Source organism: Trichomonas vaginalis, chromosome III, assembly GCF_026262505.1.
Source record: "Trichomonas vaginalis G3 chromosome III, whole genome shotgun sequence".
Lineage (NCBI taxonomy): Eukaryota > Parabasalia > Trichomonadida > Trichomonadidae > Trichomonas > Trichomonas vaginalis.
The window spans coordinates 22,178,861-22,203,360 of NC_067205.1; the positions used below are offsets into that span (position 1 = coordinate 22,178,861).

A 24,500-nucleotide genomic window follows, 5' to 3' on the forward strand; every position below is an offset into this window, starting at 1 on the left:
GTTTTGTAAACTTCTTTGCTCTCAGTTCATCTGGACCGTCTCTGTCACCAGTATATTGTATTTGTACAGTACCAACAGTTGAAATACCACCCATAAAGTCTTCTGAGTCAGCAAATGGAATGCCAAGCAAAAGTTTGAACGGTCTCCATTTGTATATTGAGTTTTTTGACCTCCTGTATGAGTCCATACTTTCACATATGGCATAATAGAACTTTGCATTTCAGGTTAATGGTTGTTGTGAAGTTGTTGTTAAAGTTCATAGCATCTAATGTCAAGTTGTATGACCTCATATCCTCAACTGTAGAATATTCTTCTCTTGGATAATATTTGCCATCTATGTTTATATGATATTTAATACCAGGGTTGTAGAAACAAAATAGTCATTTATAGTTCGTCTGAACAGTACAAACATAGTATCTGCATGTTTCATTGCAGTTGTTAAAGCAATATCTGTTCTTGCACCTGGGTCAGCACTTTGGTTTCCAACTTCACCTGCAAAGTCTTTGACAGATATTTGGTGTATAGGGAACATAAGTGGAACTGCAATATATTTGGCAGCTAAAGCATTTGAAATATCTGGGTCCAACATATAGACTGCAAGTCTGCTTTCTATTCTCTTGCATTCAAACTTTTCGCATGTAAACTTAACTGGGTCCCAAGCAGTTCCAGCAGCATTGAAATAATAGTTTACTTCATTGTTGAAGTTTGAGAAACCAAAGTCTAAGTCAACTTTGTCTTTGCAAAAGTCACAGAACTTGGCTCCACCAGTTCCAGCTATAGTAATGCTGAATGGGTCTTGTTTGGTGCAATGACTAAGTTATTTTTGCTTGGAGTAAGTTCGATAGAAATTTTTCCTGCCCAGTTTGGCAAGTATCTTAAAAACCTGAAGATGAGGAAAGATGACAAAGGAACTCTAAGTTTCAGTTTTACTTTAGTGGCAGCAGTTCCATCTGAACCAGAAAGGTTAACATAAACTCCTGGAACGTTAGGGTCAAGTCTTCTTATTTTCTCAATATTTGCATACTGGTCTGTTTGTTCTCTAGCTTGTGTTGTACTGAGTTTCTCAAAGCGAACCATTCATAGTTTGCCCATGTTACTGTTTGAACTAAGTCAGAGTTAGAATATATCTTATATCCCATGAAAACTTCTGGAGCATATTGGTATCCGACATAGAAAATTCCATTGCAACCTTTCTTGTCAGACAACTTGGCAGAAGGTTTTATTTCAATGTCTTGTTCCACGTATAAGAATGAGTTGTCAATAGAAATAATATGAAACCTGTCGCAAGCAATATCTACTGTTGTTGAAGAACCTTCACCAAACTCACCTACATTTCCATAAGAAACAGCAGTTGTATATTCGTAAGTTCCAGGAACTATTTCTGACCTTCTAATGGCATTGTCGCATTCGTTATACCATTCGGAAACATTTCCGTTCATGGCATCCAAAACTGTTGGCGTTATATTCTGAGCGGCGTACATTTCATATGGGTAAAAATATAGAATAGTTGGATTTATATATCATAATAGAACCCACTCGGACCAAGCTTTACTTTGTTCTACTCTTCTTCTTTGGTGTCGCTTTTGGTAACTTGCCCTCTGCTTCAAGTTGTTGCATCTTTGCCTCATGTTCACCTAGTATGTTGTAAATTTCCCATGTCCTTTTTGCCTTTGGGCTCTGGTCGCCCATCTCAGGTAACCTATATCCTAGAAAGATTTGTCATAGTAGTTTGTATTTGAGTCTTCGCTTATTGTTTGCATGACTCTTTCCTGAGTTTTCCGGTTCAAGCTCTTCAAATATAGCTTGTCCATATGGAATAAGCTCGTTTCCAAATATATGTTTTTGTAGCCATTCTGGTTTTCTTTCCATGTTACCAATAATATCTTTTGTGAATGGGAAAGCTTTTACCCAATGTTTCAGTCTTGCGTCATTTATTTCTGTAGTTGGTTTTATTTTGTCAAGGAACATGTTTTTCAATACTAACATTTCATTTGGTACTGTCCATTTGAGTTTTCTTAAATATTCATCCCTTCTCGGTTCATTGTCTGCAAAAGTTTTTTATGACATTTTGCAAACTTTCGTTTGCAAGGTCATGTACAATAGGTTCTCTTCCTTCTCTCTCCCTAACTTCTTTCTAAACTCTTCACCAAATATACCATCTCTATGGTTCTGTGTAGTTCTTTGAGATAAATGTTCTAGAACGTCAGGTGTTATATTTCCATCAGCCATGTTCATTTCATACCGGTCCAAAATATCTGCATCTTTCATATCTTTCAATGGCATTAAAGCCGCGCTGAAAATACCAGCTACATCTGGTTCACCATTCACTTCCATTGCGTCTACAACTTCTTGGAATTGTGGTTGTAAGTTTATGAACCACCTATCCGGATTAGCTTTATGACCCCATCTCATTGTAGTTCCATCGTCTGCAGAAACAAAAGTAGGTTTGTTTCCATATTGGCTAGGTTCTGAATGAACTTTAAACAATGTTTCATTTCTATATGTTTTGTTGAAATTTAACCTTTTATTTTCACCGAGTTCATCCAAAGATTGAACGTTATATGCTCGTAAGTAAAAAGGATTGTTGTATTTGTGTACATTATCTTTCAGTACTTCCATTCTATGCTGGATATTTTCATCTGATGTTGGAGTCTTTTGTATGTCGGCGAACATTTTTCGATATTCTTCTACTATGTCAGCTGAATTTTTCTTAGACTCTTGGAAAGATTCCATATTCTCCGCATACTCTTGTTGAGGGTCAAGATTTTTCGGCTGTTCCAAATCTTCATCTAGTTCTGTGAAGTTAGTTTCCAAAGGAGGGACTTGTTTGTTTCCTTCAGGCTCTTCTAGCTGTTGTTGCTGAACTATTTCTTCCATGTCTGGTTGTATCTGAACTTCTTCCTGTGGAGTTTCTTGTACCTCATCTGCTGGCATTTCATATATTCCGAGACCGTTTTTAAAAAGTTCCCTATCTAAGTCATCCGGACTCATAAACCTTTCTTCTTTCGTTCCGTCTCTATTTTTTACGCGTTTCATGAAGAGAGTTGAATTATCGTTTAGCTCTGACACCAAATATCTTGGAGTAAATTCAGTCATGTCATTTGGATGATATGCTATTAAATCATATCCCTTAGCGAGCTTGTATTTTCCAGGTTTGAAATTATATCCCATTTGGTGCTGAACCATAAAGCTAAATAGGTTCGGGTCAGTATTTCCTTCCTTGAACTTTCTAATAGCTTCTTTATATCTGTCACTAAAGTCAAGAGTATCTGGGTAACCATAGTCTTCCTTAAGCATTTTTAAGAATTCTTGGTTTCCTTGTTCTCTACTTCTTTTATGTCCTTGCTCTGTTTGTGGTTGTTGTTGTGCAGGGTTTTGAACTGTTGGTTGTGGTGCTGGATTTTGAACTGTTGGTTGTGGTGCTGGATTTTGAACTGTTGGTTGTGGTGCTGGATTTTGAACTGTTGGTTGTGGTGCAGTGTTTTGAACTGTTGGTTTTGGTGCATGCCTGTGTCTGTGTCCATGTGACGATGTAAATGTTTTAGGTAGTCCTGGTGCAGGTGCTTCTCTTGGAGGGTTTGGTGGTATATAAGTTCCACCAGCTGGCACATATGTTCCATCTGCAGCATAATGTCCTACCTGACTTTTCGTTCTTAAGAAAGCATTTACTAGGTCTGTTTTGGTCTGTTGTAACTCTTTTTCTTGACTTTCCACAACAGTTGCTCTAACGGCGTCATAGGCACTTTGAACTGCCTGTCTCGTTGCTGCATCTGTTATTTTCGTCATATTTTGTGCTACTTCTCTAACTCGTTGTCGAAACCTTCAGACTTCAGTTTCTTTCCAGATGAGAAGTCGTTCACTAGTTTCACCTTACTATGAAGAGCTTCGAAGGCGTTCTTAAAGTCAGCATTCATTAAAGCTTCATTTGAACTGTCTTCATCCGCTTGTATTTTTGTCCTTATTGACCCTATAAGTTGGGCTGCTTTAGCGTTGGCTTGGGCATCTAACCAGTCATTATTAGCTTTTATATATTCTGCGCTTTTCATTGCCTTTTGCATGGCTGCGTCGTTATTTTTACTTTCTTGTGCTAAGTTTTCATACTGTACGGTTTGGTTTTGCAACTGTAAAAGTTTTTCTGCCTTTACATTTGCTTCAACTTCTTTTTTATACTCATCGCTATCCATATATGTCTTCATGGCTTTTTGTTTTATCTCTTCATCTTTCAGTACTTTATATTGAGTAGTATGGTTTTTCAAATTTATAACATCTTGTTCCATTTTTGCTACTTCTGCTGCTTTTTCTGACACTTTTTTCGCATATTCCTCTGTACTTAGTTCTTTCAGTTGTTCTTCTTTCTTCTTTTTCTCTACGTTTAACTCATTTAGTTTCTTTGTGTGTCTGTCATATTCTAGTTTCTTTTCGTTTTCACTTATTTGTTTCTGTATGTCTATGTTTGACTTTTTGACATCTGTTATTTGATTTTTGAGTGAACTCAAATTCATTTGACTTTGAGGGTTATAAGCTGTTCCGTCTGCAGCTCCACCATAGCCTGCCATTTTCGCTAAAAGTGCCGCTCTTAAACCTCCACTCTGTGCACCAATAACTCGGTTTAAAAGCATAGGGTTGCTTGACATTTGTTGCAACATGGGGTCATTCATAATTTGTTGTTGCAACTGTTGTTGTGGTGTCAGTTTTACTATTGGATGTTTCAATGCTCTCTTCCTCTTACGTATATTCTTACGTAGCTTACGTGGCATTTTAAGTGAAGTAAAAAACGGTTTTTGACAGATGTTTGTATGACACTTTTTGTTCAGCACAAAAAACTACTCGGTCAACGTGTTGTTAGTTTTGTAAAATAACCGTCCTATCTCCGTGCCTATGACGAAGAAATCATGACAAATTCAAGAGGGTAGAAAAGAGGTTAGAAAAGAGGTTAGATCTAACCTTCTACCCTAAATTATATTTTTGGTCATTTACACTCATTACGAAGAAGTCTTGACAAAACATTTTACGAAGAAGTCTTGACAAAACATTTACGATGAAATCTTGACAAAACATTTACGTTCATGTTTGACAAAACATTTACGAAGAAGTCTTGACAAAACATTTACGAAGAAGTCTTGACAAAACATTTACGAAGAAGTCTTGACAAAACATTTACGAAGAAGTCTTGACAAAACATTTACGAAGAAGTCTTGACAAAACATTTACGAAGAAGTCTTGACAAAACATTTACGAAGAAGTCTTGACAAAACATGAAAACATATATAATTTGTGAAAAAGCGACACAAAAAGTGTCACCGGCTGGGGTTCGGTCCTCCTCTTGGGTCTTGGGCAAAATTTCTTATGGGCTAGAGGGCACAAAGTGCCCGGAAGGCCATCCCAAAAAAAAAAAAAAAACTTCATTATACTCATCAACTTCAGGGCTAGAAGGCACGAAGTGCCTGGAAGCCCCACTACTTTTTTTTTTTTTTTTTTTTTAACTATTATTTAATAAAGTTTAATTGCCAAGGTTCATCTAATTTTTTGATTTTTAATGTTTTATGAATTTTATTTATCATGTATATATCTAATGAAGATTATATATGTAGAAGATAAGTACCTTAATATGTACGTAAAAATTAATGAAATTTATTTTGAATGTAGAACCGAGCAATTTTCAAATTTTGTGCTTTTTTTGAATTTTCTCGATACCAGATAAGTTGTGTTGGCTAAATAATATATGGATACAATGTGTCTTAAAGATGAATATATGCACAAAGTTTAAGAGGCCATTTTCTTTCAGAAACCGAGATTTGTGAATTTTTTCAAATTTTGTGCTTTTTTTGATATTGAAATTTCATTTCATTTTTTGATGCATATCGATGCACCATGCGAACTTAAAGAAAGGCTATCTTATATAGATGCTATGAAAGCTGTCATTGATAACGAATGCCATGCAGGTTGTCCATATCAATTAAAAAAAAAATCCAAATTTAGGGGGAACAAAATTAAAATTCAGGTGCAGTGCAGATAATGTGAGCATGTATCTCATTTCTAAAGATGATGATGTGAAATATATTCCTAACAGAATATAATGGAACACATAATCACAATCAAATCAAAGATGAGACAAAAAGAAATACCACACATTATCACAATGCTATCGTCGGGTACTTATTAATTTTATAAAACAGGGGGGTGATCCGAAAATGGCTCAAATTGAATGCGACAAAAAACTTGATCTGGATGATCCACTTAACAGGCCATCTTTTTTGAATGCATCTTCAGATCAAATGAAAACAATTCAGGAAAAAGGAAATAAAAAGATCAAAGGTATTCAAAAGTACGATGATAATCAATTCAAGTCAACTCAATTATTTAAGGGTATCAAAGAACAAGAGTCACCAAAAGATTTAATTTATTACAACAAACCAAAGAAATTAATCTTTTATTATGCTTCTTTCAAATTTCTGGACATAATCAAAATTGTGAAAGAGCATTTTATTGATGCAACCCATTCATTACTTGAATTTAAAATGTTGTTTTACATGATATCAGCCAAATTTCCAAATACACATGCATTCTCAATTTTTCAATTTGTCGTTTATCCAAACACTTCAGAAAATATTGCATTCTGTCTCAAGGCATTTTTTAACTGGGCAAAAGTAAAACCAAAATATTTTATGTCAGATTGTGCACAAGAAATCGAAAATGCGATTATCAACTCTTTTCCAGAAGTTATCCTTCATTGGTGTGCAGTTCATGTAATGAGGGCGTTCAGAAAAAATTTGAAAGATTATGCATTTGAGAGTTCAGACAAATTGATATTAGATACAAAAATGAACTATCTTGCATACGGCAGAAATGGCAAGAAAGAATGGATTGAACCAACGTTCAAAAAAATTCTGGAAATAGCCGAAAAATTCCCAGAATTTTCAAAATACATACAAAATCAATGGATATCAAACCAAGAAAGATGGACAGCCGCTGAAAGAGATGAAAATTTAGCTCTCACAAATAACATTTCAGAATCGATTAACAAAAAAATTAAATATTACTACTTTGGCGGAACAATTTTCATCAGATTTGATCGATTTGTGATGAAATTAATCGATTTTATCGTTCCTTCATTTTATTACAGAATTTCTCAAGATATAAGGCTCAGAGACAAAATTCCAAATCCGTTGCCATCTGAAAAAAAGCCAAAAAAGTCTACAATCAGACTGGATACAGAAAAATGTATAATGCTCACTGATAAAATTAAATCGTTAATAGTTAACTCATCAGCAAACTTAAATACGCTTCAATTGGGTTTAGATGACCTACTTGATAAAGTTGTCAAGGCAGCAAAGGTTCAAAAACGAATGACCCAGTATTTTTCGAAATTAAGTATCCCAATGGAAATCAAGCTTAGTATTCTCACGCAAATTACAGAATTTGGATGCAATACCCCTCAATTCATTGTTGAGAATGCCAAGTCTTTTCAAGATAAAATTATTACAGATTTCCACCTTCAAATTTATACAACATTATAAAAATTTATGAATAAAAACTTGATATAAAATAACATTTTTATTTTTACTAAGAAAAAAAAGGTTTTTGATAATAAATTTATTTTATTTCGAAAAAGTAGCAATAATCGTAAAAGGGTATTGATAGGCTTGCTAAAGTAACTAATTTTGGCTGTCAAATACTTTTGTATTTTGAAGTAAATTAGTATAAATTTGTTTTTACTTTTATTTCGAAAAAGTAGCAATAATCGTAAAAGGGTATTGATAGGCTTGCTAAAGTAACTAATTTTAGCTGTCAAATACTTTTGTATTTTGAAGTAAATTAGTATAAATTTGTTTTTACTTTTATTTCGAAAAAGTAGCAATAATCGTAAAAGGGTATTGATAGGCCTGCTAAAGTAACTAATTTTAGCTGTTAAATACTTTTGTATTTTGAAGTAAATTAGTATAAATTTGATATTATTTTAACTCCCTTTGAAAACCTCAATTTTCCATACAGAGGGAACGGGAATAGCATCCAATATTCCCTGAGAATGGTTGCGCATTCTCAGTTCCCTCTATATTTCGAACGAAGCTCTCATCGGTCTTTTTTTTAATACTAAACGTTTTTTTCCCTGTCACTTTTAGCTAAAATTTGGGTTTGCCAAACGTATTCGGTCATTTTTTTAAAAATTAATTTTTTGTTAGAGATAAGAGCTAAAACTTTGCAGACAACTCCCCCATGTCTAGCAAATTTAACATTCATCTCCCATTTTTATATATTTGGTTTAGAATGTTCGAAAATGCGTAATATGGTCATTAATATTAATTGAAAAGAACCTTGAATTAATTCAATCTGATCTCACAAAATATTTTAAATTACAAACTTTGTAGTTTGAATAGGTAATTAGTATTAAACTCAAATAACTAGTTTATTTTTGAATAAAAATTATTTGAATTCATTCAATTTTGTGAATTTTCCTTCAAAAATCAAGTTTAAATATCTTATTTGCCATATAATTATAAATACAATGAAACATATTCGAAATTGAAAAGAATGACTTTTTCTGTTCTTTCAATCATTCAATTTGAATTTTGCAATATTGGATTTCCCATTATATAGCTATTAAAAACAACAAGAAATTTAACTTACATTCAAATTTATTTGTGTTATATTCAATCTTCTCAAAACTTATAATTTTCGGCTATAGCATGATTATATGCTATATAATATAATAAACCTATAATAGTATCATTCTTTCAATTATTTGAAGAGAAAACCGAAAAAATCTATTTTCGGTCTATAACAATATGATTTCTATCTTATTATCGTACTTAAAAATCATATCAACTCAAGTTCGATTTTGTTAGGTTATTCTTTATTATTATAATATCCAAATCTCATATGAAATAAATTTCAGATGTATTCAAAAATCCGATCGTATATAGAAGATATATTATACCTATTAATAAAATATATAATATTTTTAAAAACCGCTCTTATGAGGATTTGAGTAAAATGATGATTGAATGTTATAAGGCCATCTCAAAAATTAAATTTTTTTCAACAATAAACCCACAAATTTTTTGCCGCAATGTTCAAGGTCCATCATCTCGATGTCGAGCCAATTTGTGTTCCAATTGAAGGCACTGAAGAAGAAGGACTCAGCAAGATTTACATTAACAATCATATCATCCATGAAAACGGTGGCGAATTCATTGCCACATTTAGATCGGCTCCAGATGCCAGAACAATGTACCAAATTATCAAAACATCAACAGTAAAACATGCCGACTTACCATCCGTTGGTGAACGCGAGCAATTAGACGGCGACAAAGCCACAGATTACAAATACATTACCTACTCTCAATTCCTTGCTCAAATTGAAGCTTTCGGAAGAGGTCTCTTAAAACTCGGCCTCAAACCAGGCGACAAGGTTGGTATTTATTCATCCAATTGCATATATTGGACCACAACTCTCTTTGCCTGTTCCTACACAGGAATGACTGTTGTTCCAATCTATGACTCTCTCGGTCCAGGTGCTGCAGAGTATATCCTTAACCACGCAGAGGTCAAGGCCTTAGTTTGCAGCGAATATAAGTCAAAAACAGCCGTCGAACTATTATCGAAGGCCGAGCATCTTAAATGCCTCATCACCATGGCCAAGACTGTTCCAGCAGGTGAAACTGAAAAGGTTAAATTCCACACATGCCAAGATGTGATCAATCTTGGAAAGGAATCAAAGATCCAGACAACACCATCCACACCAGATGGCGTTGCTGTTATCATGTATACATCTGGTTCAACAGGTACTCCAAAGGGTTGTGTCCTTCTTGAATCAAACGTTTGTTCTGGCGCCGGTGGCTTTGCAATGCTTGGCGTTTCAGCAACAACAACAGATACATATCTCTCCTTCCTACCATTGGCCCACATCTACGCCCTTGTTTGCGAATTAATTGTTTTGAATCAAGGAAGTAAGATCGGATACGCCAGAGGTCCAATCAAATATATCATGGACGACATCCAAACACTCAGACCAACAATGATGACGGCCGTTCCAAGAATTTTGAACAGAGTTTACGACGCAATGCAGGCAAAGATCAACGAGAAGCCGAAATTCGTCCAGAAACTCCTCAGAGCTGCCATAAGCCTCAAGGCCCATTGCCTTGCAAAGGACGCTAGACCAAGTTTGATCTTGGACAACTTCCTCCTCAATAATTTCAGAAACGCTTTAGGTGGTCGTATCAGATTGATCGTTAACGGTGGTGCCCCCATCATGAAAAACGTTTTTGAATTCATTTGTTCCGCTATTACTCCAAATATTATTCAAGGTTACGGTTTGACAGAAACATCTGCAGGTGTAGCTGTCCAGGAAGCACCAGCTACAGATCCAACAACCGTTGGCCAGTGCGGACTTTCCTGCCAAGTCAGATTTAGAAAGGTCGAAGGAACAGATTACGATGCCAAGGGCGAATTCCCAACTGGCGAGCTTCTCGTCAAGGGACCAATCGTTTTCCAGGGCTACTACAAGCAGCCAGAGCTGACAAAGGAAGTTCTTCAAGATGGCTGGTTCGCAACAGGGGATGTTTGCACATTAACTCACGAAAAGCAAATCAAGATCATCGACAGAGCCAAACAACTCGTCAAACTTTGCCAAGGAGAATACATCTCTTTGACAAACCTCTCAGAACAATACGGCCGAGCTACAAAGATCACATTTATCTTCGTTTACGCGAACTCACAGTACGACCGCCCTGTTGCATTGGTCATTCCAAAGCGTGAAATCATTGAAAAGTATATTTCTAAGGGCGTCAAAGAAGCCGATATCCCTAAGAACGCCGAAATCCAGGCAGAACTTATAGAAAACCTGTCTGAGCAATACAAGGCAAACGGAATGCGCGGTTTTGAAAAGATTGACAGGATCTTGATCGATACAGTCGAACCATCAGTTGATAATGGCTTACTTACACCATCTTTGAAGCCACAGTTCAACAGCATCAAGAAGAAATACGAAGCTCAGCTTCTTGAACTTTGTCATTAACTTTCTTTTCTATTTATATTTAATAAATATCGAATATCTTCATTTCTTTCCATTTACATTATTAACAACAAAGATTTCTTTCGAATTTTCAACCAAAGTGAAGGAGCCATTACAAAAAATCCATCAAAAATCATATTTATATAAATTTATATAACTATTATTTTTGAAATTTGAGATATTTATCTTTTTTATAGAAATTCCACACTGTATCACATCTTTTGGCATTCAAATGCATTGCTTGAGGCTTTACTCTTGAGGAATTTGATTCATTTAATTGCAAAATACGTTAGTTTCATAAAATAGTTTATTATATGCTAAATTTTAGCCTTCGATAAATATCCAATGCACTTTAAATTTCCTTTTTCAAGGAGAAAGATTTGTGTGAATTTGTAAACTTTCAAATCTGGCATAGTCTGACATCAATATGCTTCGCAGTTTTAAGTTGTTAGGGTTTTTTAACTCAGCAGCTTATTTTTATATGAGAATCATAATTAGATTTTAATATTTAGCAAATAATTATGAAATTTCAAAAGAGTTTTTCAGAATATTACGGCGAAAATGATTATATCAACAAAACAGAGAACGAGACTATATCAGGGAGTGGCAAATATTACATTCATGATGCAGTATTTTCTTTCCATTACCAAAATCGAGCAATTTACCTTAATTCTAATAACAAAGTATTAATTGAAACATGCTCATTTTACAACAATAGTTGCAAAGAAGAAGGTGGATCATTCTATATCAAAAAATCAGATTTTGTCTTAGTTCATATTTGTTGTTTATTTTCATCAAGCGAAAGTGGTGGATGTGCATATGAAATTCATTCACCTGATGATAGTACCCACAAAAATTATGCATTTGAGTGTTCAGTATCACAATGCAGTGGAGTTGCATGTGCATTTTATCATTATCTTGGAGATATCAAAGTAAGTAATATGAATACATCTTATCACTATGAAATTACTGAATATGCTGCATATGCAATTGATCATCCAAGAGGAGCAGTAATTATTATTAATTTCACAACAGCATCAAATTCATCATCTTCATTTCAGGGTGTAATTTCCCATTATGAAGGTAATTACAATATTACAAAATGTAATTATTTAAACAATGAATGTCAAGGAGGAGAATTTTCTACTGATGCAATAATAAGGTGTTATGGCTCATGTACATTTTCAAATTGTTCATTCATAGGAAATAAAGGAAACTATTTATTTTCAGAAAAACCAACTATTGATAATTGTTACTTTAAGGCTCCGGTCCTGCATGATTACTGCATATAGTTAGGACGAGTGTCTAATAAGGAGTAAAAATATACCAATAGATTGCACATATACCAATATTTTGTAAAAATTAAATATTATCTATTTTTAAAATTTTCGAATTTGACTATATTATCGTTTTAAACATGATATATACTAACTTTACTATTTGATATATGATAAATAATGATATTTTAAAAATTGAAAATTTGGATTTTTAAATTTGCAAAGTATATAGTATAGTAAATTCATAAATGAGTATAATGTGCCCAATTATAACAATTTTCAATCATTTGATAATTCTATGACTATGGATTTTTGTACTTCTAATTAAAATAATGTCACTTTTTAATATATTGAGTTTAAGGTTTAAATTTAATTTAAAAAATCGATTTGTTTATACATATTGGAAAGGAATTTTTTGATAATATCTTTTGTATATTAATACATTATGACTTATACTATGTCACCATAATATAAGTTCAAATTTTTATCATGCACATCAATATAAAATTGTAATTCAAAAAACACCTACTTCTATCGTCAAAAATACTCTCAATTTGAATAAATACATCAAAAATATCAAATTTGCAAACCTAATTCTTTGAAATACCGAAGAAGGTAGAATATACAAATAGTGTCGACAGAAACTATATAATTTTCTTTACAAATTGTCGAAGGGGAACTGAGAGTTTTTTCTTATACGTTGAATTATAAATCAAATTATTGAATGGATTTTTGGAAAATTGAATACTCAATTATCGAAAAACCGTTTTGACAAAAAGTGATTAATACAATATTGTTGCCTATATTAAGTAATTATCATATATGATTTTTATTATCATATCAATTAATCGTGCATGAAGTTATTCTCGACGCAAAAATGGTTTTTTATAGGGGTCTTGCAAATCTAATTCTTCTTTCATATATTTTTTAGAAGCAAACTCACTATATCAAAATAAACTTTAGTTGCATTCTAACAATTTGTCGAAGGGGAACTGAGAGTTTTTTCTTTATTATCAAGATATGACAAAAAATGTTAATATACAATTTTTTAATATTCGACATATATAGCGATAATGTAACATTATATGATTTTATTATATTATGATAGCATATATAAACCTTATCATATTATTAAAACTTTCACAAATCAAAAATATCTAGATTCTGTCAAAAAGTGATTTGTCAGATTTTTTCAAAAAAACAAATTACTCATCTAGAAGAGATTGTAAATCAAGTTTACTAATAACAATATAATGTATCACTAATATGCTATAAAATGTTGTGGGCTTTTTTGATTATAAATAGTTTTACCGGTCAAAGTTGAAATTTGTCAAAATACCGAATTCTCAGATAAGATGAACTATAATAGTAATACTCAGTTTAAATATACTATACTATAGTGTATTACATAATGATATTATGTACTAAAATAAAAGTATCAAAAACTCATATTGGTGGAGATATTAAAACTTTTAAAATTGAGAGGGTGGGACCGGAGCCTTAATAATAATGATATCAGTCAAAATGTAAGAGTTGGTTTTTCAGGTACATTTGAATCAGGTGATCCATTAGATTCATTTATTTCTCATTATGCAGTTGAAGGATGTCCAGGTTTTTATTTTAATCCTAAAAATATAAAATTTAGTGCAGAAATTAAATCACAATTAAATATCAGAATTATATATCGTAGGCGCTAAATATGTTGAATTAAAGTTCCAATTCCGCATTATTGTATTAACTCTAATTTATCTTTTTACCATGACCGTGAAAACAAAATATTTTTGTCATTCTTTCAAACAAATATAGTAATCCTTCAAAAAATTTCTTTACTCTATAAAACGGATCATTCTATAATGAAAAAAAGTAAAAAAAGACGAGCAAATTTACCTCAATTTTCCACTTTTTTCCACTTTTTTTTACATTGATATTGGCATGTGTTTTTCTATTGCAGGCTTTTAATTATTAATGGCAAAAAAAATAATAATAATAATTTACAATTAAGGGTGGCCTGCAATTCAAAAGCTTAAGGTTAATTTTCAATTAATCTTCACGCCAGTTGTCAGATGGGCGAAAGTTAAGCCTTAACAAAATAGAGTTTTTATTTAATTTGGGGACTCTAAAAAGAATTTTGCTGAACTTATTCAAGATCATTTGATTGTTTTTATATTATTTGTTTCATGAATAATATGACAAATTATAAAAAGTCTTCTTGAGATTCCTGAATCTTCTAGATAATAAACATATTGAACAGATGCAGGGATTGTAATATACTTTCTACTAAATCCTAAATCAAGTTTTAAGGAGTTCACTTGGAAAAAGATGTTTTTGATATTGCTGCAATTAATTAACAAAAGCTCCAAATGATATTTCTTTAAGCTTTAGACATTATTGTAGATTAATAAAAGATAGATTATCATTGGTTAAACTAAATAAGATCTCGAAAGCAATCGTTTGAGATTAACTCGCAACTAACCGATGCTAAGAGATCTGGATAAGTATCATTTACTTTTGTAAGGTTTTTCCATTATCTGAGTAGCAACTGCTTTCATCATATGTGTTTAGAAATTAGAAATAAGATTAGTATATATTTTAGATCAATTCAGAAAATAACAATATTGTTTCTGACTCAAAAAAATTGAAAGGGTTGAACATTAAAATTATAGAATAATATATATAGCAACTATTTTTGGGATATTTAATAGCTTCATTATGAATAACAAATAAATTTTATTAAAATTATTTTACCAAGTTTCCTTCTCAGGTGTCTTTCCGCCCGGTTCATCAATACCTTCCATATCTAACTCTCCTTCGTCTAAGCCTTCTGCCTCAAGAGCTGCTAATTCGTCTTCGAGTTCTCCTTCATCGATATCATTGCCAATTCCTTGTGATAATATATCAGAAATCTCATTGGATTCAGCCATCATATCTTCCATATCCAATGCCATGTCATCAACATCTTCAACTGTAAATTGTTTCATTGTCTGCTTCATTGCTGCATTACTTTGCTTCATTGCTTGCACAGTATCAATATTTACTTTAATTTGTTGCTGTTGGAAAGCCATGTTGTCGATATTAAATCTTTGTCCGTCAATTTTGCCTTGGAAGTTTTCGTACATCTTTCTACGTTTAAGTAGTTCGGTAGCTTTTCTTCTGAGTGTTGGAAGACGTGATTTATTTGATGGCATCTTCATTTGTTTTGTGATTTCACTTAATTTCTTGTTAATATCTGCAATTTGCTTATCAATATCCTCGCTCTTCTTTCCTAAGAGGTTGGATGTATCTTCTAGATTAACTTGTGGCTGAACTTCTTCTTTCTTCTTTCCAAAAAAGCGCTTCATAAAAATGATTGTGGCAAAAATTTCCGATGGAAAGTTGTACTTTAGAAAAATTAAATTTTATTTCATATTCGATTCTACCATGCTCTATTAGAGTAATTTTAAAGAGTTTTAGCATAAAAAAATATTGAAAGCACAAAATTTTCACCGAACATCTTGTCACTTTTTGATGTGGTTTGAAAACTTTATTTCAGTTTCATAAAATGGCGTTGAGAGATCATGAAAGATCGAAAACAATAAGATATTCAAGAGGGAAAATAAATATGCTTAATAAATGCGTAACCTTATTCGAAGAATTCTTGAATTGATAAAATGGAAGCTCATTTCATTAAATTCTTGGCATAAATCATCGTAAAATGTGAGGTAAATATATCTTGCATATTTTCATTCTTATGTTGCTTCTTTTTAATATAGATATTGAGATTTTTTTTATTCTATAAAAAATTGAAATGCTCAGAATTAATTTTTTTATCCATAACTTATTCTGTCATTTATTATGAGGTATTTACAGAATTGGTATAATATTGAGCAATACAATTGAATTGGCTAAATTTTCTGGGGAAATTTTCCTCTGTCTCAGAGATTGGCATGAATTCATTGCATATATTGCCACTAATGTGTTAAGAAATAAAATCAGATAATCTTTGTTATAACATTTAAATAGTCAATCAAAGTTAAAAATTCCACAGATCTTAAAATTTTTTGATGAATGCCAAATTTAGAGGCGACCTCTCTAACATCAAATCCATCAGACACACCACAACATTTAGTTACACCTCATGCACTTCATTCGAGAATAGAAACATTCATCAACACAAAAAATCGAAATTTTTAAAATGATTATCTTAATTAGGTTGTTAACAAAGAATAATAGATCAGGTGTTACTTCAATTTTAAAATCAAACACATCTATCCATAACAAACAACATAACAAACCAAATTTTTGTTCGACACAAAAAAAATCTAAAAAATTAAAGAGAAATCCAATTAGAATTGGATCAGTAGATTGACAAACATATAAAATAATTATATATTTTACTTGAAAAAGTTAACCCTCTTAGGCTTCTTTTAAGAGTTGATCTCCCACCCTAAAATGAGTGGATAGGTTGGAATGGCTCTCCATATATATCTAAAAAGCACGTTCCTAATCCTAGAAAAGATCATTAATGTTCTGAAAAGGAGGAGCTTCGTCATATTCATCAAATATGTTATGCTCGAATACAGTAGGATACGTAGTATTATCAGGGTCAAGAGAAAGTTCCTCTAAACTCTGTATTTTCGTATCGATTTCTGAATCAACTGTAATATCCGGTTTCGGCGAGATTTTTTGCATTACAGCTTTATGTCTCGGCCTGTGAGCAGCATTTGCCTGTTGCTGTAATAAATGAATGTGTTTAATATATTCATCGTTATCAATTTCCTGCGGAGCAGAGAGAAATGCACCAGTCTCGTTGCAATACACCATTTTGATGCGCGCTTGCCCGGGGTGACGGTAAGTACAAATGATTTTGAATGCTTTAGGTTTTGGCATGAAAATCAAATTGCAACTTTACAAAACCGCCATTAGCACGATATTTAGATTGACATCACCACCTTTAAAATTTAATTTTTTAAACGAATATTATCTATTTATGATGAAACTAATAAATTCTCATTGTTTTGTCAATTTTCGTTTATTTGAATGGGCGAATCAAAATAACAGTCAATAAATATACCTTTTATTATTTCTATTGATTATTAAATGTTTTGAAAAACATTTCATAAAATTACTCGGTTTTTACAAATTTGAAGCATAAAAGTTATTAAATATCGAACTTCATCGAGGGTATATTAAAATAACACAGTCATAATCAATACTTTCTGTATATCAATTTCCACTTTTTCCAGTATCTTACTCTTTGGCAAAGTATCACTTCGAGGTTTGCTCCACTAACATCAGACTGCAATACACATCAAGATTGAGGTGATTTCAAGTTAAATATTTATTGAATATAACAATCTGAGATGTATCAATAAAAAAATTGCATGTAGAGATAATATTTAAGTAATTTAGTCGAAGTGGATCTTAATTGTATCTGCGAAGCTCTCTGGAACTGGATAAACTTTTCTGACGTAGTCTGGGATGACCTTCATGTCGTCCAAGATGTTGAGGACCTTGATCTTGTTGTTTTCTGGGACGTACTTAACGGCGTACTTGACAAGAAGCTCGCGAACTTGATGCCATGCCCACTTGTGGAAGTATTCAGCGACAAGCTGGAAGGCAGCAAATCCTAAGAAGTAGAAGAGGAATGCAATGAAGACTTCGGATCTTAATGTGAAGATGGAGGCAAAGAAGAAATAAGGAATAAGTAAGATTTCAATGCAAGCACGGCACTTCTGGATGAGCTGGTTGGAAATGCATGCATCACAAGCATCTGTGACCTGCTGCTTAAGGTCTCCAAGGCGTGGAGCAAGCTGATTGCGAATAACGCGGATAAAGTTCAATATTTCGATAACGAGGATGTCAATGAAGAAGAGGATTGGACGAAGGCCAGAGATGTTGACAGCAAAAACGAAAATCAAGAAGTGAAGATCGAATGAAAGCCAAATACGCTTGTAAAGTGGATCAGAAACGATCTTGCTTGTGTTGATTGTGTCATAAATCTTAATACCATGGAAAATTGTAATGAGGATGATCAAGAATGTAAAAGTTTTCTGAACTTCATTCATTCTGAGGAAGCATACAATGATGAAGATGACAATTGGGAATGGAAGAATAATTTTTGTCAAGTCCAAAACTCTTTGGACATCAGCCTGTGATGGAACTTTGAATCCCATTTTTTTATAAAAAATTTTTATATAAAAAAAATTCAATGTTTACATTATCGAAGAGGTAGGGCAACGATAGGTCAAAAAGGCTTCTCTGATAGATTTCCTTGCCTTTTGGATATGCTATTATATATCGCCTAGCATGATAGGATATGATGTCAAAAGTTAGAACATAACTTAGGATCTTGAGAAAAATGAAAAACAAAAATTACATAAAAAAAGAAAAATTTTATCTAATTTGTTTTTTTGGACCGAATAAGTAATTTTATTGAATTTCAATACGACACATAGATTTTATTATTAGTAATAAATATAATGGTTTACTATTAACAAGGAACCTAAACTAATGAAAATTTGATTTCAAATATTGTATATGATTATCATAGATTACCAAAATATATTGCTATTTATGAGGATATAATATTGATTATTAGTAAATCGTATAAATTTAATAAATATACCATGAATATTGAATGAATTTCTTGATTCATAGGGGTAAAACGCGCTTTTATATGATTTAGACAGAGAATTTATGAGATGTAAATAACACAATAAAGGTTTATATTGAATATTTTCTAAAAATAAATCGAAATTATAAAAAACAATACATTTATTCATTGAAACTACTTGGACAAATATGAAACAAGCATTCAGGCAATACTTTTGAGACTTCAACGCATCTGATAATTTTTATATAACTTCACCTCTTATGCTTAGAGTGGAGGTATTGAGATTGTATAAGTATAGATGAGCTCACATTCAGATATGATGTGTGAACTTTTGTTTTCACTGCAATTTTGAATCAGAATAAACTCAAAACAAGAATAAAATGATATACTCACTCTCTAAATGTGTTCGAGATTTAAAGTTGTATGAATAAAACGATTCATCTTTCGAAGCCTCCCATTTAATGAGAGACTTCGAAAGATGAATGTATTCATGTAGATGAAATACTATATATGACCATGTGTGATACTAAAGATATCAAAATGTTCATTTTTAAGTGCAATAGAAGGGTTATCTCTCGTAAAATCTCAATTTAAGGAAGATTTAGAAAGAACTCCTTTCCTAAGTAGATAGTGTGTGGTTTCTGTCTTTTGGTTGATCAGGAACTATGAAATTAAGTCGGACAGAAAGAAGTTCTTTCCAAAACAGACTCCAAATGAGTTGTTCGAAAAGAACTTCCTTCTGTATATGGATAATTGTAGTTACCGCACTGAAGTATGTGATTGTGATGATGGAGTTCTCGATAAATCTAAAATCGGATTAAGATTAATTGAAAACTCAAGTAATTCTTTGAAATCTTGTGTTGTCTGGCACTATAATAACCAATAATTAATACATTACGTCAACTCTGGAATGAGTATTTATCAAATATGATATCAAAATCAAAAATTAGTTGTTTTTTATGAGTAAAAACGATGTAAATTGATTATTTGACTAATTATCAAAGACTTTGATTTTCCAAATTTTTTTCGAAATTGATTTTTTCATGTGAAAATTCAAATTGTTTAATTTCATTTTTGAAATTTTGAATTTTTTTTGGAATTTTGAGTTGATCAATTCAGCAGAATTGATAATGCTATTGCTTTAGGGCATACCACAAGGTGATGAATAAAAGGTGAACATTAACAAATTATTTTAAATCACAAATATCATCCTTATCAACTTTAATTCTAAAAAGAACTGTACTGAATTATGAAAATGCATGATTTACATTATTAAAATCTTTGAATGAAAATAGTACAAGATCAGTTTTTATTCATTTTTAATTTGATTTAAACGAAAAACTACTCCATATTAAAATTTAAGTCGAGAAATCGTATTTTGTTCTTATTTGTTAGCATTTTGTAGACATTCTAATCTTGAATTAATTTGTTACATGATATTATTAACAAATTTAACTGAAAAAATATGTTAATATGGAATAAACCATGATTATATAAGCTATCAATGCTATATATACATATGTAAAAGATTCATATTAACTCAATTAACAAAAATGATAGATTTTCATAAAGCTTCAATCTAGGTTCGTCCGAAAATTTTGATTTTTATATAGAAGACATAGTTTCATATACATAATTAAATTTTCAAACAAATTTGATCATACCATTTATTAAGCAGGATAGTATATTAATTACTATCAGTATAAAAATATAAAAATGATTATATTTAATTATTGCATAATTTAGTCAAAGAGTTATAAGCCTCAAGTGATCGTTATCACCTTCAATGCACGTATACTTTATTGATTCATAGATATTTAATCTATGTTTGACATGTTGTTGTCGTCATTCGTTTTGTTCCCATTCTTCCTAAGTTAGAATTAGAGAATACACCATCCACATCATCTAATTTGGTCCTCAGCGATAGATTGGTTCATTTTGGAGGAGTCCCATCAGACAGTTTTCGAGCACCAAATATCAAATTTTAATGTATACAAATCTTTAGTGATTTATCTCTTTTATGATGAGTAAAAGGTTTCTGCTCATCAACATTTGATTTCCGACATATATGATTTCTAATTGCAATTATTTACTTTCTTTTTATAATCTAACTCTGTGACTCATACCATAAATTAATTATTGGAAAGTGTCAATATGTTTGGCACAACGCATGGCGGAAGATACCAAACCATGCAGGGAATATGATACGTTTAAGATCTCCGAACTTTTTTTCCAAAAATTTTCTATCGTTGCCCTACCTCTATTATCGATCATTACATTTTACACACACAAAACTCTAGATATTATCAACAATCTTTTTTTATCAATTTTTATGGTCACAATACTATTTTCTGTGAGAGCTTCTCCTAGCAATCTGTTATAGACCGAAAATAGATTTTTTCGGTTTTCTCTTCAAATAATTGAAAGAATGATACTATTATAGGTTTATTATATTATATAGCATATAATCATGCTATAGCCGAAAATTATAAGTTTTGAGAAGATTGAATCTAACACAAATAAATTTGAATGTAAGTTAAATTGCTTGTTGTTTTTAATAGCTATTTAATGAGAAATCCAATATTGCAAAATTCAAATTGAATGATTGAAAGAACAGAAAAAGTCATTCTTTTCAATTTCGAATATGTTTCATTGTATTTATAATTATATGGTAAATAAGATATTTAAACTTGATTTTTGAAGGAAAATTCACAAAATTGAATAAATTCAAATAATTTTTATCCAAAAATAAACTAGTTATTTGAGTGTTAATACTAATTATCTATTCAAACTACAAAGTTTGTAATTTAAAATATTTTGTGAAATCAGATTGAATTAATTCAAGGTTCTTTTCAATTATATATTAATGACCATATTACGCATTTTCGAACATTCTAAACCAAATATATAAAAATGGAGACGAATGTAAATTTGCTAGACATGGGGGATGTGTCTGCAAAGTTTTAGCTCTTATCTCTAACAAAAAATTAATTTTTAAAAAATGACCGAATACGTTTCACAGCGAGAAAAAAATAAAAGGCAAGATAGAATTTTCTAGACATAAAGAAGTTGTTTACCGAGATTTAGCTCTTATCTCTAACAAAAAATTAATTTTAAAAAAAATGACCGAATACGTTTCACAGCGAGAAAAATAAAACTGTACACTGATTTTCATTTTTCATTTCCAATCACTTTACTTATTATTTTTTCTTTTTTTCATTTTAATTATAAATTATTCATAATACGTTTATTTACGTTACCATTTTCTTTATTCTTTTGAATTCCATACTAGACACTTATAGAATATTTTGATTGTTAACGTACTTCATTAGAATGAATCCTTACAAAGGGTATGTCGATCGAATTTACCTAATTGGTATTTCCAATCAGATTGGAAGAAGGTAAAATGACATGGGGAAAGAAGCTTGCAACCCATGTTCCCATCGCCCCAACCCTTCAATCAAATGATTTCAAATATTTAGATGTTTCAAAATCTTTTTTACAAAATCAATTTAGCTTACAGAATATCCCATTGCCTAAAGGCAAGAAAGGTCGTAGGGTCAATCCCTACGACCAAATCAAAGCTCTTGCTGTGATACATGACCACTGGGCCTTTCCCTGTGGTCAAACAAAACAATGGAAACGTTTGAAATTACAACAAATTGATGTATCTTATAGAGAAGTACGCAGATACTTCAAAGAAAATCATTTCACCAAGACGCGATTAGAGCATGCCGGGCCAGAAACAGCAGTAAGATATTGGGCGCTTTCACCCAATCTTATCTGGCACGCAGATGTTCATTATTTTAGGGGTGTTCGTGGCCAGTATATTTATGGCATAATCGACGATTTTAGCCGCAAAGTCCTAGCGTGTATACAAATACCAGATATGCTGGCAGCGACGACAGCGAACGTTGCGGCTTCCGCCTTCATTGAATTTGGCGCCCCTTATTGTTTCTGGACCGACAACGGTTCAGAAAATAGGGGCGCCTTTCAAGATCTACTTGATCTTTGGGGCGTCCAATGGCGGCATACAGACTCTCATTCTCCCTACCAAAATGGGAAGATTGAGAGATTCTGGCCGACATTGGAGCGCTGCCAAAGCATTCAGGCTATTCCTGCCTTTATTTGAGAGTACAATAATAACACACCGCATGAAGATCTCCCAATTAATCCATTAACTGGAACAAATTACACGCCAAATCAAATGTATCAGCTGAAACCGAAATACACAAATGCAGATACAGAAAGGTTGTGGAAAATATGGGATACAGATACAGGCATGACCGCTGTTGACACATTCACAGCGTAATAATAAACATAATTTTTTAATTTCATTTTTAACAAGTTTTTTTAAATGTATGTAATGAATAATTCATTAGAATATGATAATGCACATTGTAACAGAATAGAACAATCACCAAATTTTTTTTGAAATTAAAAAATAAAAGTAAAAAGTATAAAGTAATCTAACCAAAAAAGATATTTAAAAGAATTTTGGAAAAAACAGAATAAGGATAATGATATTATTTTAGATACACAATCGATGTACTGAAGAATAATCCGGTAAAATGATGATATAAAATTAGATTATTTTACAAGTAGCTAAAAGAATAAAACTATAATATAAAATAAATGAAGTTTAATGAAACAATAAAGGTTAAATAAATAATAAAGATTTTTATTTTATATCAGTATTGAGAAGAAGTAACAGCTGACACGTGGTAGACAACTTCTTTATGTCTAGAAAATTCTATCTTGCCTTTTATTTTTTTCTCGCTGTGAAACGTATTCGGTCATTTTTTTAAAAATTAATTTTTTGTTAGAGATAAGAGCTAAAACTTTGCAGACAACTCCCCCATGTCTAGCAAATTTAACATTCGTCTCCCATTTTTATATATTTGGTTTAGAATGTTCGAAAATGCGTAATATGGTCATTAATATTAATTGAAAAGAACCTTGAATTAATTCAATCTGATCTCACAAAATATTTTAAATTACAAACTTTGTAGTTTGAATAGATAATTAGTATTAAACTCAAATAACTAGTTTATTTTTGGATAAAAATTATTTGAATTTATTCAATTTTGTGAATTTTCCTTCAAAAATCAAGTTTAAATATCTTATTTACCATATAATTATAAATACAATGAAACATATTCGAAATTGAAAAGAATGACTTTTTCTGTTCTTTCAATCATTCAATTTGAATTTTGCAATATTGGATTTCTCATTAAATAGCTATTAAAAACAACAAGCAATTTAACTTACATTCAAATTTATTTGTGTTAGATTCAATCTTCTCAAAACTTATAATTTTCGGCTATAGCATGATTATATGCTATATAATATAATAAACCTATAATAGTATCATTCTTTCAATTATTTGAAGAGAAAACCGAAAAAATCTATTTTCGGTCTATAACACTTCTCCTAGCAATCCTCGTTTGAAAAAAAGACTGAATTTCATCACACAAGCTCATAACATCTTATATCGTTCATATAATGCTCTGCTCAGAAACGTTTATTGCTATAGTGCGGGAAAATACTCGGTAGTACGATTATTTTCCCCTCAAATCCACAATTGCACTATCGAGTTTAATTTAAGCGTAAAAATAGA

At 31.6% G+C, this 24,500-nt stretch overlaps 8 protein-coding genes and 2 pseudogenes across 10 annotated transcripts, besides 6 other annotated features; 3 read left to right on the plus strand and 7 right to left on the minus strand.

The window, feature by feature from the left end:
- Nucleotides 1–5,481: part of a mobile genetic element that runs on past the window's edge.
- Nucleotides 411–1,481, minus strand: TVAGG3_0742550 (annotated as a pseudogene). The gene has a single exon. A coding segment is annotated over exon 1 (1,071 nt).
- On the minus strand, nt 2,059–2,991 carry TVAGG3_0742560 (protein of unknown function, DUF4106 family; the record flags this gene model as incomplete). Its single annotated transcript, XM_051244927.1, has 1 exon — nt 2,059–2,991. The coding sequence occupies one exon, from the start codon at nt 2,989–2,991 to the stop codon at nt 2,059–2,061; it is 933 nt and encodes a 310-aa protein (XP_051091514.1).
- On the minus strand, nt 3,184–4,058 carry TVAGG3_0742570 (annotated as a pseudogene). The gene has a single exon. A coding segment is annotated over exon 1 (875 nt).
- On the minus strand, nt 4,178–4,757 carry TVAGG3_0742580 (protein of unknown function, DUF4106 family; the record flags this gene model as incomplete). The annotated part of the gene is made up of 1 exon (XM_051244928.1): nt 4,178–4,757. A coding segment is annotated over one exon (580 nt), but the record flags the coding sequence as incomplete, so codon positions are not given.
- Nucleotides 5,482–8,138: a mobile genetic element.
- Nucleotides 6,666–7,517, plus strand: TVAGG3_0742600 (MULE transposase domain-containing protein; the record flags this gene model as incomplete). Its single annotated transcript, XM_001318145.2, has 1 exon — nt 6,666–7,517. The coding sequence occupies one exon, from the start codon at nt 6,666–6,668 to the stop codon at nt 7,515–7,517; it is 852 nt and encodes a 283-aa protein (XP_001318180.2).
- A 904-nt stretch (nt 8,139–9,042) lies between the features above and the next one.
- On the plus strand, nt 9,043–11,066 carry TVAGG3_0742610 (long chain fatty acid--CoA ligase family; the record flags this gene model as incomplete). Its single annotated transcript, XM_001318146.2, has 1 exon — nt 9,068–11,014. One exon carries the CDS (start codon nt 9,068–9,070, stop codon nt 11,012–11,014), a length of 1,947 nt encoding a protein of 648 aa, XP_001318181.1.
- A 466-nt stretch (nt 11,067–11,532) lies between these two features.
- TVAGG3_0742620 (pectin lyase-like family) lies at nt 11,533–12,303 on the plus strand (the record flags this gene model as incomplete). The annotated part of the gene is made up of 1 exon (XM_001318147.2): nt 11,533–12,303. One exon carries the CDS (start codon nt 11,533–11,535, stop codon nt 12,301–12,303), a length of 771 nt encoding a protein of 256 aa, XP_001318182.1.
- Nucleotides 12,273–13,788: a mobile genetic element.
- A 769-nt stretch (nt 13,789–14,557) lies between these two features.
- TVAGG3_0742640 (vacuolar transport) lies at nt 14,558–15,628 on the minus strand (the record flags this gene model as incomplete). The annotated part of the gene is made up of 1 exon (XM_001318148.2): nt 15,030–15,626. The coding sequence occupies one exon, from the start codon at nt 15,624–15,626 to the stop codon at nt 15,030–15,032; it is 597 nt and encodes a 198-aa protein (XP_001318183.1).
- Nucleotides 15,629–16,334: 706 nt separating this feature from the next.
- Nucleotides 16,335–17,323, minus strand: TVAGG3_0742650 (uncharacterized protein; the record flags this gene model as incomplete). Its single annotated transcript, XM_001318149.1, has 1 exon — nt 16,774–17,154. The coding sequence occupies one exon, from the start codon at nt 17,152–17,154 to the stop codon at nt 16,774–16,776; it is 381 nt and encodes a 126-aa protein (XP_001318184.1).
- Nucleotides 17,324–17,392: 69 nt separating this feature from the next.
- Nucleotides 17,393–18,506, minus strand: TVAGG3_0742660 (uncharacterized protein; the record flags this gene model as incomplete). The annotated part of the gene is made up of 1 exon (XM_001318150.2): nt 17,673–18,440. The coding sequence occupies one exon, from the start codon at nt 18,438–18,440 to the stop codon at nt 17,673–17,675; it is 768 nt and encodes a 255-aa protein (XP_001318185.1).
- A 2,751-nt stretch (nt 18,507–21,257) lies between these two features.
- Nucleotides 21,258–22,037: a mobile genetic element.
- Nucleotides 22,038–22,268: 231 nt separating this feature from the next.
- Nucleotides 22,269–23,189: a mobile genetic element.
- Nucleotides 23,190–23,588: 399 nt separating this feature from the next.
- Nucleotides 23,589–24,306: a mobile genetic element.
- Nucleotides 24,307–24,500: the final 194 nt, after the last annotated feature.